Source organism: Harpia harpyja, chromosome 6, assembly GCF_026419915.1.
Source record: "Harpia harpyja isolate bHarHar1 chromosome 6, bHarHar1 primary haplotype, whole genome shotgun sequence".
Taxonomy (NCBI): Eukaryota; Metazoa; Chordata; class Aves; order Accipitriformes; family Accipitridae; genus Harpia; species Harpia harpyja.
This window is the reverse complement of record NC_068945.1, coordinates 32944971-32959217: the sequence shown is the minus strand read 5'-3', so window position 1 is coordinate 32959217 and position 14247 is coordinate 32944971. Positions and strand designations below refer to the sequence as shown.

The 14247-nt window shown below is 48.9% G+C and overlaps 1 protein-coding gene across 1 annotated transcript in view; it reads right to left on the bottom strand.

Moving 5' to 3' along the window:
* Positions 1 to 1991: 1991 nt before the first annotated feature.
* The window catches only part of LOC128142893 (electroneutral sodium bicarbonate exchanger 1-like), a 62366-nt gene continuing 50110 nt past the window's right edge, over positions 1992 to 14247 (bottom strand). The window contains exons 2-11 of the mRNA XM_052789573.1: positions 8436 to 8597; positions 7615 to 7728; positions 7115 to 7276; positions 6253 to 6504; positions 5377 to 5445; positions 4665 to 4838; positions 4428 to 4565; positions 3826 to 3926; positions 3201 to 3305; positions 1992 to 2929 (exon numbers count right to left, since the gene is read on the bottom strand). Of these exons, the coding sequence (XP_052645533.1) occupies positions 3218 to 3305; positions 3826 to 3926; positions 4428 to 4565; positions 4665 to 4838; positions 5377 to 5445; positions 6253 to 6504; positions 7115 to 7276; positions 7615 to 7728; positions 8436 to 8597 (1260 nt within the window). The 3' untranslated portion in view covers positions 1992 to 2929; positions 3201 to 3217. The remainder of the gene's footprint in view (positions 2930 to 3200; positions 3306 to 3825; positions 3927 to 4427; positions 4566 to 4664; positions 4839 to 5376; positions 5446 to 6252; positions 6505 to 7114; positions 7277 to 7614; positions 7729 to 8435; positions 8598 to 14247) is intronic.

Sequence of the window (14247 nt, the reverse complement as noted above, 5' to 3'; positions counted from 1 at the left end):
TCCTCTTTACCTTAGTGAAATGCATTCCTATTGAATCCTGCAGTTGCTTGATCCAACTCCTCTTCCCAGCAGGGAGGCTACTGCAGGTCCGGGCAGGTCAGGCAGAATGTCCCATTGGTTCCTGCTGCGCAGCTGCTCGCCGTTACCAGTTTCGCAGGGTGCTGGTCAAGGTCCCTGGGCATCCCCTGGCACTTGTCTCCACGCGGCTCTCTGGTCTCCAAGATCTTCCGCCACTTCCAGGATACTTCCTCCAGCCAGGATCTTCACCTTTTCCTTCCTGGATCCCCTTCTTCTTTTCGAGATCCCTTCTTCTTTCTGGGAACCCTTCTTTTTGCCACCACCTCTTCTTTCTGGAACCCCACGCCCCCAGTTTTCCCAATCTAAGTTGTCTATGTGAGCAGTACAATGCCTGATCAGCCTCCTAATTAAGGGTTCTGTCTCCTCGCTCTTTATTAACTGTAGGATTTGGGACACGCCACTTTTGCTTATTCCAGGTGTTACCCAAATTTACAACCAGCCCACGCTGGTTGCGTGTAGCAAGAAGCAGGCTTCTGCTTGACAGCTCAGAATTCAGTTTCAGACATTCACACGCACAGACCTTGCCACACACGTGCACCCAGTCACGTGTTGCCTGGGAACATTCACAGTTTCAGCCAGTTTTTTGTCTACGGCCGGGCTTCAGAGGCAGGGCATGGCCACAGAAGCGCATTCCCCCCGTCAGCCTGTGAGGTGAGCAAGGGAGAGTCAATACTTGTCTGGTGAGCCTCATACCCAGACAACGTGGTCCATCCCTGTCCTGTGACAGGCCTGGGAAAAGCCACAGCAGGGTGCTCCCTTGCCTCTGCCTAGGTCACTGGGGTTCCCCTGCCTGCCATTGCTCCTTGGTCCTCCTCTGTGTTTGTGGAGATGAACCTTGAACCACACAACCTAACACCTACAACACTGGGAAAAAGAGAGGCAGCAGAGGGTCCAACGGGGAAGGTCGCTGATGTAAAATGCTCTTTGTGAGAGGCAGCACACCTAGCTCACCTCCTTGCTCCTGAGCTGCTCTATCGGAAGCACTGCGTGCAGGACGCTCTGTTCAACAGGCTGTGTCTGTATCTCACTGCCTTGTCCTTGCTACAGCACCGTGTGCTGGGGGAACGCCACGGAGAGCAAGGAGGATGCTTTTTCCCCAGGAGCAACGGAGGGTGCTCAGCTGAGTGCTGCTGCAGGGGCCAAAGTGGGGCAGGCAGGCAGGGAGGGGAACGCAGGAACGAGGGAGCTGGGAGTAACCAGGCAGTCTGGGAGATGCCCGAGAGGCTCAAGAACCCTGTAAGCACAGGACGAGCTTAGAGGAGGTTCAACATGAGGCCCTGTGGTTAACCAGCCCCTCCAGATCTGAACCTTCTCTGGTTCCCGAGTTACCGTGCAGTTTAACAGCCTGGTGCAGAGATCCTGACTGGGAGATCACTGTACCTCCCGCAGTTAGGGATCCACCTTACAGTTAACCTGAGCGTGTGCAGGTCTGTGCTGCGCTGTGCGTACAGCGTGGCCTTCAGGCTGTGTCCCTACACGTGTCCCTTGGCCGCAGGATAAACGGAGCTGGTTGACTGTAACAGAGGAGCCTCCAGGCAGCTCCTGCTTGGTACCAGCGATTACGCCACCTGCGCGGCCCTGCCGTTATCTAAAGTGCAGCAAGAAGTCCACGTGTGAACATCCTTCATGAATAGAGTTGTTTTCTTCTAAGAAAAGCTGTATAACACCGTGAATGACCAAAAAGGAGGAACTTCTCCACAGGCAGGATCTGTACAGTGTGCCAAGGGAAAATCCACCTGGGGTCTGCCCAATGCTGCATGAACGCAGGGTTCCCAGCATCTGAAGGGACCTAAGATTTACTTGCTACCTATATGCCTCTTCTTGCTGCCTGTATGCCTTCTTCCTGGCTACGCCGCCTCCCAAGATCTTGCCCACCCCCAGCCTACTGGCGAGGGGGGAAATGTTAGAGAGACGGCCTTGATGCTGTGCCAGCACTGCTCAGCCATGGCCAAAACACTGCTGTGTTATCAACAGCTTTCTAGCTACCAGTACAGAGTACAGCACTACGAGGGCTGCTATGGGGTAAAGGAACTCCAACTCAGCCAGACCCAGTACAGAAGGAAAGTGGAGGAACGACAGAGGGGGCAGCCCAGGGACACAGAGCCCCAGGTCTCACCTGGCCGCTCCTGTGACCCTACGGTGTATTCAAAATCAAATACCTGAAGTGCTCCCTTAGATGCAGTTTACAGCCAGGGGACAAGAAGGTGGCAGTTCTGCATTTTGCAGCTTCCAGGCTGATGGCAGAGCCAAAACGAAAAAAAAAATCCAAACCAACCAAGAGAGGTAAAACTGGAGCGCAGGGAGCAAATGCTTTTCTTTCACCTTAGGCCAACTGCTCGGACGCTCTCTATGCTGCCCTGCCACAGAGGGCACCCCTCTCGTATCAGTAAGAGACATAAGAGTGAATTAAAGCCAGCACCCCAAACCAGACCAAAAACCCGGTCGTGATGAAGAAGAAAGTGGAGAAGGCATCAAATATAACAGAAAATGATTTTGGACATTCCCAGTTTACATTTGGAAAAAAGAAAAAAAAAAAAAGAGGAGGAATTAGGTATTAAAAGAAGAGCACTGAAGGATAAAGCAGTAGCAGTCCCTCTACCACTGCAAACCCACACCCCCACACACACGTACGCACACAGACTTAACACCACCGAACGCCCATTGACTGTGGCGTTCACCTCAGCTTGCTGGTCTAGAGATACTGAATGCCTGAAGCACACCAAGGATAACTGAAAACATCTGCATGGCTTTAATGGGAATCCTCCAACTGAAACAAAGCGCTTTCTCCCTCTGTCTGCGTTGGCACATCCCCGAGGCACGCTCTCACTCCTCTCCTTCAAAGTCAAGATTCCTAAACGTGAAAAGCGGGAGTGGGGAAGGGCGAAGGGAAGAGAAGAAGAGGGAGAGCATCATCAGTGGAAGACCTGCCAGCTGCTGCTGATTCAGCCCTGTTCGGGGGACCACCCCAGCAGAGAGGAGCTGGTTTGCATGCCACGGTCCTCACTGCCTGTTCCCAAGGGACAGGCCGTTTGCTCAGCCTTGCCGGCCAAAGCATAGGAAAAACGTAGGCGTGCGCCGTCGCTTGCAGAGGAGCACGGTCATGTTCATGTGCAATCCTTTACCTTTTTCCTCCCAGGATTCAAAAGGTTTCTGTCTTCAAAGTGAGAGCCTTCCATACGGGCATTTGTGACATTTCATCCAGGATAATAATCTCAGAAGGATCAGTCCTGCAATAAATATTTTACATAGCAATCCGTGATTATGGGAACTGATGCCACCAAGGGCATTAGCATCAGCAACAGGAACAGCGGGGCCCCGAGAATCAAAGCTCCGCATAAGCGTGGGAGGTTTTGCTGGATGAGGAGTTTTGGGAGGCAAGCCAGGGAGCTGCAGAGCAACAGCTCTGTGCAAAGGCTCTTGCTGGGGTTTAGCCCCGGTCTGGGTTCCTAAGCCACTGCTGGTACAGATCACGCCTGCAACTCCTCATGTTTAAGTATGAGGATCTCCAGCTACCGTAAAGGCACTGATGATGCGAGGTTTGGGGGTCAAACGCGAGTGCTGCAGCCACTCTGCTTGGGGTCAGAGCCCTGCGATCACCTCCTGCAGCCCTGCCCCCAAATTTGATTTTCCCACCAAGCTGCCTGCTGGTTTCTGTGGGATGTCCCACAAAGAGGCAAGTGGAGAAAACTGTGCCAAACACCTTCAAGCTAATCTTGCCGGGGGTCCTGGCGCTTGGTGGGGCTTTACCTGTCACTGCGTTGCTTTGGGATATCCAAGTCACTGGTCTTCCCCATGCTCAGCTGAACTGAACTTGCAGCAGCAGCAGCTTCCATCGCCTTCTGGGACTCCTGACATAAAAAGGGACAAATCACGTTCTCTGTCTTGGGTCAAAGTGGAGATAAGCTGAAGGCCCAGCACAAACTTAGCAGTCTGCCCTCCCCTTCTGCCCCTTGGCAGCTATAGGTATTAGTGCAGCAGGGTAAAAACTGTTCACTCCAAACATTTCAGGGCAGAGGGATTGTGTGTTCAAAACACCATTATGAGCAAATCTTGCCAGCAGCAGCAGCAGCATCACCATCTAATAATAATAATAATAATAATAATAATAATAATAATAATGATAATGACCTTTGTGAAAAACAACTCGTTTTAAAAATTACACCTGTATTCAAGTGTTCAGCTCACTGCTAATGGAGGAAACAAAGGTTACAACGTGGGATCCAGGCTATTGGGATCTATTTCGATTGAGTGCTGATCTTCCCCCAACGTTTCCAGACAAGCTGTAACAGAAACAGGCAATCTCACAGCCCGAGGGAGATGTCCAGCCCCGAGGACCCAGCAAGCCTTACCTCTTCTTCTTCTCCGGCTTCATTTCTGCCATCGTCCAACTTCTTCTTCCTTTCTGGCATAAGGTCATCCAGAAAGCTGAGCTCTCGCTTTGAGAAGCACAAATCCATCGCTTTCCGGACAAAGACGAGAGCCAAAACCTTCACGAATCAGAGGGAAGGTGCGGTGAGCTCAGAGATGATGCTACCTCTCACTCCAACGCTGCAAACACCCCGCTGCCAAGCGGCAGCAGCTCTTACCATCACGGGAAAGATGATGGTGGCACGGGACACCTTGATGGTCCAGAGCAGGACGAGGCAGATCAGCTGGATCGCCGTGAAGAAATGCACCTTTCGCAAGGGCACGTGCCGCAGGTAGATGAAATCCGGCTGGTGTTTCGCCGGCATCCAAAACAGCTTCAAGCGATCAAAGAACTGCAAAATAAAACGGAAAGCCACCTTGGGACTGCAGAAAGTTTCTGGCCCTCTCGAGACATGGAGGCGGTTTGCAGCATCTCGCTTGCCATCAGAAATCCTGGATCCCACCACGTTCCTCCTGGGAGCAGCACCCATTTTCCCTTCGCTCCATCTATCAACCGGCTTGCCCCTGAGAGCTGCCCACCAAATGGCAACTATTCCACGTCATTCCATTATTAGCATTTCTTGGCCCACTGAATCCCCCAGCGAGGATTTCCACCAGTGGTAGAAACCGCCTTCCCTTTGCACTGAATTCCCCCGCTTTCACGTAACCAAACACTGACCTGCCCTAAACCCTGAAACAGAGCGCGCTGAACTTGCCTGGTCCTCCCAGCCCTATATACTTCCTGTGCCTCCACCGATCTTTTTCTTACACAAAAGAGTTTCATTGCTTGCTCTAGGAGAAGTTTCTCCCATGCCACTGCTTTTTTCCCTGCTGCTACGGAGACAAAATACCAGGGAGCCGACATGCTGCACGCTGTAAAAGAGTCTGTACCTGAATTCCTCTGAGCGACAACACACCCATGTAGAGAAAGACGCCATAAAGCACAGGCATTGGTATAAACTGGGGGAAAAAGAGAAAAAAAAAAGAAAAAAGAATGCAATCGTTTCTTTTTCTATGTTGCATTTTCAGTATTACCACCCTCTTCCACAGGCACTGCCTAAAATTGCTTGAAGCTTTCCAGTTTCCATTCAGGGTTAAAGATGGGTCAGATTTTAACCATTAAAGATTTTGTGCGCACGAGTGAGCTAAGGCTCTGCTTTAGGCTGAACTTTGGAGTTACCTCTCATCAGAAGAATCCTATTTTCCAGAAAGGTTGGAGGAAAATAGGCCATTTCACCCGTGCTACCCTATGCCGCATTCCGTGGCGGTGGAAAAACACTTCTGCCTATTCTTGGGGCAACAGGCAAAGGCCACATCGCTCCTTTTAGCCTAGAGATGAGATTACTTTGTGGGAGGAATGTGCAAGGAAGCCCACGGGGATGACTTCAGTGTGTTTAGCTCCTGGGAATGGCTGCTCCGGGGCATTTGGGGAGCAAATTGCAACCAGTAAAGGGCTGCCTGTTTGAAAGGGAGCAGATGTGCTGGTCTGAATACGCTCAACTGTAACTCATAAACATGGGTGGGCCTGAAAGACACCCGAAAATTAAAGCAGTTGCGTTGCTCGCTTGCCTCGAGCACACCAAACGGGGGCCTGAAGGGCTGCAAAGCGTAACCGAGGCTGGTTCCCACCATGGGTCAAGCCCCAAGGGTTGGGATCACCTCCTCCTCTGCTCCACAACTAACTACTCAGGCCTGCAGAGAGGGGACTGTTTTTCTATAACCTCCAACAAGCTCGCGGTTGTTGGGTGGGTTGAATTTTCCTCTCACCTTTAACACGGAAGTGAAGAAGACGGAGCAGCCCATGAGCACAAAGATCAGCAAGCCGGTGACTCTCTGCTCTCGTATCCCCAGAAACTTGGGTTGCTCTCCTGGAGCTGAGCAGTCAGACTCTACTTTGAGGCTATTCACGTGGGTGATGGACAGCACGGTCACAGCCACAAACCAGGGCAGCCCCATCACAGAGCACACCCCGAGCATCACAGCCACCATGAAAAGGTCCAGGTGGTACCCGCATCCTTTCTGCAGGCAGGAAAACAAGAAACAGAGCATCCCATAGCACAAGAGCAAGGACAACGTCGCAAGTCAGACTCAAACCCTGCTCGAGCACAAGTCAACTTGTTCAGAATTTAAAACAAGAAATGGAAACAACTAAGGGTGTATGCAGGATTTGCACAAGCACCTGGTATGAAAATCTGGCAGGAGTTCAGACACAATGGATATGGGGAGCTTGTGCGATACATACTTCTCCAAAAAAAAAACCAAAAACCCAACCCCAAACCACCAAACCATTTTTTTCACTCACAAAGAAAATTCTACCACTTGCAAGGAAGGTGTGACTCTGAGTTATCCCTGGCCGCGCATCAAAACAATTCATTCCCCGCAGCTGCTGCTGCCATTTTAAAACAAAAACGCGCTTCTATATTGCTCCAGGATTAATTTGCTCCTCCAAAAGGTTGCTCATCTGAACTGCCCTGTCACTTGCTCCCTGCATCATCATTAATCCAGGAGAACATCCTGCCACGCAATGTCCCAAACCAATGCCTTCAGAAAGCATTGGGAATAAGAGCTTCTCCCCAGACCTGCAGCCCAGAAGGGGCTGGGGCTGGGGTCATCTCTTGCAGCCCCTTACCTTCACCTTGTGCTCCTTCCTGTTCACAATAACGGCACTGATCTGCTGGTCCATGAATATCAAGATGGTGCAGAGCAGAGCTGGGACGAGCGCAGCCAACACCATCCACCAAGGGTTGGGTCCTATGGGGTTGATGAACCACCCGCAGTCGTCTCTGCTAGGCTGCAACAAAGCCCACACATCAGCATCGTCTCCCAGCCCAGGCACTCCGCTGGCTTTCATTTTCCCCTCCGTCCCTGTGTCAGAGCACCTCCCAGCCCTGGCTTCATGTCACCCTCTCCCGTGGGCTTCAGCAGTGCCAGTGGCCTCTTTGCAAGCACCTCTAGATACTTCTCCTCTAGGTATCTAGTTGTGGGGCCATCTTCTCGTTTCCAGGAGGAAGCAAGGCACTTGGAGGTGGAAGAGGAGATGGTCACACCACCAGCATCTCCTCCAGACTCAGCCCTGCCCTGCACCGGCATCACCTTGTGGCACCCCCACGTGCCAAAACACCCCATTACCTTGAACGCATGGGGGACGTGGAGCTTCGGCGATAGGATCCCAACCACGAAGTCAAGGAGCACCATGATGACGATGGTGAGGAAAACAGCAAAGTCGCTCACTGTGGACCGTACCTGGGGCGAGAAACCAGAGCCAAGAGGGGCATAGCAAACAGGGCCGTAACCTGAGATGCAAGAGTTGCAGACATCCACAACATTATGGCTGGTTAACCAAATCCCACCACCCCTCTGAGCACATGCAGCCTAATCCCTTGCTTAGATACTGTTGCTGTGTTTGTCCCTGTGAGATCTGGTGTCAGACAATGAAAAAAGGTTAATTAGGCGGACAAGGGTTGGTTTAAGTCAAAACCTAAAAATAATAATAATATTAAAAATAAGAAAACAGATGTCTGCCACTACAGCTACACTCACAGCTACAATGGCAACAAGGCACTGAGGCATCCTTTATTCCTCAAAAGGAAGCTCCTCATTTGAATCTACTTTCCGCTCGAGCACATAATGCACAGAAGGTAAGAAAAAGAAAAACCACAATCCCAAACCCCAAAACTTTGGGAAACCTGACTTCCTACTATCTGAGGGGAAAAAAAAATTAAACCCAAAACCCATCAGTCTGGGGCAGGTCGCGAGGCAGGTGGGAAATGCTACGATGATTTTGCACTCATGGAAATGAGTGCGGGACATCCAAGCTCTTGGAAAGCTTGGCCTGCAAGGCCAACGTTTCCCAGCTTGACCGAGGGGTGGCAAATACTGCTTAGTGCTCCAGGAAAGCCATTTTGGGAAGCGAGTGTGGAGATGGATGCTGGCCACCATCTTCTACCTACTCTGGTTGGAAAGTAGCGGCTGGTTTTAAACTTCTTCAAGAAGCTTGACAGGGCAAAGGTGGCGAAGAAGAGGATGCAGCACCAGAAGAACACGTCAGGCGTGTAGGGGCCGTCGCGTCCACAGGCAGGTCCTTGAAACTCCCCATGCAAATACCGACATTCCTGGAGAAACAGAGTGTCAGGACACAAAGGCAGTGCACGGGCGGCAGGGAAACCTCGCACAGCTAGGGGGTTTTGAGGATCTTGGTCCAAGATCCACGACCCTGTAACTGCTCCTGCCAATGGAGATTTATATTTAATAAGCAGCAGCAGCTGAACAAGTGACACATCGAACTACACAGCAGAGAAATGAGATGTGAGGGGACACCATACCACACACCCTCGGCACATCCTCTGCCTGCCATTCGAGCAATCGTGGCTAAAGAAGACACCAGAGGGGAAGGAAACACTGGAAACTCTTGGGGATAGAGAGAGGGAGAACAAGGAAGGAGGGCTAAAGACAACCATGGTAGGAAAGGAGGAGAAGAGACAGATCGTCCCTTCCCAGGGGAGGGCTCGCAGAACCTGGCCAAGAGGGGATGAAGGCCACCATAAGAGCCTGCCGTCCTAGGCCCGGGCTCTGCTTCCAGCAACAACAGCCTGAGAGGCTGCTCAGACATGCAAATTTATGCATGTACCTACAGACAGCACTGAATGAGAAAGCAAGGCCTGGGGGGGGCATTTCCCCTCTGCTCAGGGCTGCTGAGGCCAGTCTGTGTGCTCCGTCCAGACCGGGCTCCCCAGGACAAGACTGGGACTCACTGGGGTGAGCCCAGCAAAGGGCCACAAAGATGATGAAGGGACTGGAGCACTCTTCATATGCGGAAAGGCTGGGAGAGCTGGGACCGTTCAGCCTGGAGAAGGCTCAGGGGGCTCTTATCAATGTACACCTGATGGGAAGGAATGAAGAAGAGGGAACCGGGCTCTCCTCAGCAGCGCCTTCTGGCAGGACAAGAGGCAAAGGGAGGGCACAAACTGCGAAATATGAAATTAAAGCTGAACACAAGAAAAAACTTTCTGACAGCAACTGTGGTCGAGCACTGCAACCGGTTGCCCACAGAAGTTGTGGCGTCTCCACCCTTGTAGCCCACTCAAAACCTGAGGGGACACGTCCTGGGCAACCTGCTCTGGGTGACCCTGCTTGAGCAGGAGGGGTTGGACTCGATGATATCAAAGGTCCCGAAAACCTCAATGGTTCTGTGAAAGCCACAGACAGAGATCTCTGCCTCAAGCCGAGAGGCAGCAGTCATCAGCCGACTCAGAGGAACAGGCTGGGAGGCAGCTAGAAAACTCTTCCCAGTTCCTCCCTTGTCATCCCTGCCTCAGCTGTGCAAGCCAGTGCACCGCTTTGTCGAGCTGCCCAGTTCTCATCCCGCTGTGATTCTGCAGGTAACGTTAACACAAAGGAGTTAGATGGGAAGAGCTCTAGTTAACGGCATGGGAACCTGAAAGCACAGGAGAACTTTTCTCCAAACGTGGGCAATGCTGCTTAGATTCTGTCACCTATGGAAGAGAAGGAAGAAGACGAATGGGCCAAAGGGTTACACAGGAATGAAATATGAGGAAGGTGCAAGAGACATCAAAAACATTGATATGTGCCCCAGAAGACTATTTTGTAGTCAACTGACCTGCCCATACCCAACTGTGGGCATGAGGCCTCCGCTCCGACTTCCACTCTTCTCCTCTTCACTGTTTCTTCCACTGCAGCACTTTCTGACACTTCTTTTCTTCTCTTGACCTTCAAAACATTGCAAACTTGGTATTGATAAAATTTGATTTTGACTTTTCTATTTTAGAACAAAAGTCAGACTTAATATACATCTGTATTTCGCAACATTGTCCAGGCTTATACAAGAAAAAACCAAAAAATTACTCAGGAATAAAAGATTAGCTGCCTTATTCAAACAGAAGGCAAGCACTGAGAGGCCATCCAGAGAATTATGCTCAACAGTTTTAAACAAGAACTACTGCTTCCCAGGACATCCTATTTGCTCCAGTTTTTGAGGAGGGCCTAGGAACGTAATTAGCAGGAACGCAATGCTAGCAGAGAGAGCAGGATTTTCTCTGGGGGAATTTGGACAGGACACCTTCACTAATTCACTACGTCTTCAGACACTTACCTGTATTGAAAACAAACCCACCCTGAGATCTCACTAAACAACAACTTCCCAAAGAAGCTTAACTTTGTTGTTTTCGACACATACGGCACTTAGGAAACTACTTAATTATTCAGCAATATTGACCTCATACAGACTCTCACAGTGAAGAAACCAACTGACAGCTCAGCTCAGACTTGCCAAAAACACATTTAACTGAAGCCAGCACGGCTCTCACGTCCTCAGGCAGGACTTCATTCAAAGTCCATTGGAATTGACAGGAAGGTTTCCCTCAACTTGGATGGTTCTAGGTGAGAATTCACTCCCACCTTACACTGCCTGCCTGACACCCAGAAACAGGACAACTACAGCATTGCCTAGATATATATTCTGCTTCTCCAGACTACTTGGAATATCACTTTTCAAAAAAAAAAACCAACACACAAAACAAAACCACACACACAACTTACAAGCTCATCACTGCCCTTGTTTACTTCTTTACCTGTAACAGAGGTATTATAAAATCTGGTGAATATTTGGTGACTGGACTTTCTTTAACCAACTTTAAAGTACATTTTTGCATTGCACCTCACTTCCTGAGAACAAGATAAACGACTTAGAAACAATGCTGGACTTGCATATGACATGTTGAAACTGAAGAACTGCAAATACAGCTCTTTCAGAATTCCTGGCTGTGAATAACACATGCCAGGGGGATGGGGACAATTGCTTTAGACTACTTGTCCATTTGATAAAGGAGACCAGAATATCTACTAAGCGCTCACAAGAAAGACCAGCAGCAGCCTTTCCCAGGGACCAATAATCAGAACAGGAAACAGTAAGAAAAAACACTCAGTTTTCACAACAGAGCAGGATCAATGCAGAGTCCCACAGAGGTCGCAGCTGGGGCCTGAGGCTGTTCAGAGAATTCATAGAAAACCTGGAAAATGAGACACTAGGGAGGTGACAACATTTGCTAATTATACAAAAGACATTATTACCATTATTACTATCATTATCTAGAAAAAAAAATGCATTCTTTCTTTAGGAAAATAGAAACAAAGAGTGTGAATTTCAACATCAACAAATATAGTCAAGCACAAGGAAGAAAAACACGTGTTCCATATATACATGTGCTGGCTCCAGCCTAGCTACTGACATTCAAGAATGAAGGTTGGGAGCCACTGGGCATCGCTTCATAAAAATACTAGCTGAAGAGTCAGCAGTGGGTGAAAAGGCAAAGACAAATTCCAGACATTTTCAAAAAGCAATATAGGACAAAAGAGAATACATTGCTATGCTCTATTTCAAATCCATGGTACAGCCATACCGCACGCAGTTTTGCTCCCTCTAATTCAAAAACACAGTAGAGGAAGGGAAAGGGAAAAGCAAGACATAGATCGTAGATGTTTCCAGACATTATCCAAACATAACCATAGTGACTTACCACAAGATATGTTTTGCTGAAAAGAGCTGAGTTCTAGATACAGAGTGCAAATATAGGGATAAGGCACAAGGTGGACATTCTCATGTTTGAATCTCATCTTCGATACTCTCTCCCATTTACTCAAATCCGAGAACAATGATAAGACTTAGCACTAACATTTCAAAGGAGCAGGAGTCCTCTTGTAAAGCTTCAAACGTCATACCGCACTGAACATATATGCAGAAGGGAGCACCTACAATCTGTCCGTATGAACTTGGTGAAAAAACACTAGCAACACATTACAAGAAACACTCATCCAGGTGACACTCTCCCATCAGTCGCTTGTATTAATAGCATTGTATTTCCTTAACTGTATCTGGCTTCAGTCCTGACATCTTCCCGCAAGAAACAACATGCCAGGCTCTCCCAACCCTGGGAATAAAACCTCATTAGCTTTCCTAACTAAAAAGTAATTCTTTTAAAAATTATTTTTAAAACTGAAAAGGACTAGGATTCACAGGAGTAGCGTCATTACATTCACTTCACAGTTCAAAATGGGAGGACAAAAGATAATTGACATGACAAATGCCACAGTTACAGACGTTCCTTCCTGGGGGTGCAGTTCGCACACCTAGGAGCTCATGCATGCAAGAATGGACGACGCCAGGCAGCAGTCTCCTTACACGCCTCTGATCTCAGGAAGAAACAGGTAACATGAATACTTTTACTCCATTTGCCAGCAGAAACTAACATCCTGAGCACTGGAGATGGAGCCCAAGATTTGCCTAGATGAAATGCTGACACAATCAGTTCCTTTAAGGGATGAAATTGTTCATTTGAGTTTGGCTTCAAGGACTCCCACAGCTGGTGATTAACTAAGAGGTATGCTACAGCGAGGAGCCCGACACACAGATTGCAGGACAACTCATCACGCCAGGCCTCTGAGCTTGCAGTTCTCCTCAGGGCCCGGTGCTGGCTGAGCAGGTGGATGGACTTCCCAGTTCCAGAAATACAAGCTTGTGAATCAAACCCTCCTCAAGCACACAGGCAAAACTGGCTGCGCTTTAGTGAAGCAAACCAACAAGGAGGCTTCGTTTGTTTGGGTGCCTCCTGTCTGACGATGCTCTGGGCTACTTTCTCTTCCTGGCAGTAACAGGAATAAGTTGCTGTCATACATACCAGCTTCTGACAGAGAAAGAGGATGATCTCGTTCTTGCCTGCTAGTACCAGGGGTGGCAATAACGCAGTCTGCCGAGACTGGAAGGGAATGCCTTGGAGGAGGAAACACGTGGGTGTTCATTACTCCTGGGCACTCGGAATCATGGGAGGCGATGCCAAAGGGCCTGATCTGATTCACAAACTGACACACCTTAGGACTGAAAAGGCTTCTCCTTCAACTAACTTACTTTTCTCTTCAACAACAGCCTCAGGAGAGTAACTTCTTCTTAACCCTTTACACTACAGCAACTATAATATTGAATCCTAATGTACCTTACAAGAAAACTACTGCGGTCTTCTCTACTAGTGGGCCAACGCTGCTGCGCCTGTAAGGAGCGCTTTACGTTTTATTAACCTTTTGAAACAACGCACTAGCTTTCCTTGCAATCGCATTACGGGGGCTTCCTGGGACTTTATATATACACGTTCGTTTTCTCTGGCTAAATCAGATTTGGAACACAGGGGTGTTCATCTGAAAACACGGCAAAACATTCTTTTTACATACATCAGTTCTCTGGTGAAGGCAACAACTGAGGAGGATCTTCAGCTAATGTAAAACTGCAAAGCTCAAAGGAGTCGTACTCCAGCTAAAGATCTGCGCACTACTAGGCAGGAATGTCGAATTAAGCAATGCCCAACAGATATAAGTCATTGGATCTTTTCTTTTACAAGTAGGAAGGAAAGCATACACAGAAAGATAGTGAAGTCGTCTGTAGAAAATGGATGTAAATCATCAAGATTTCCAAGGATTACTCGAATCGCTTCCTGGAGAGGCCAAAACAAGAAAGGAAGAATATTAACAAGATAGCCACAATTCCACTGTCAAGTACAGTTTTTGGGCTTGGGAAAAAATTAGCATTACAGTTTGCAGGAATCATGGAAGAGCGGGTTCCAGATATTTTGCCTTTCCTCCTCCCCTTCTTGCCGCCGCTCCCTCCCATCACCTTAGAGCACACTGCCCTAACAGATTCACAGAAATTGAAGTGAATCAATGTCTTAACCCTGATTTAACACAGAAGCATTACTATGGAAA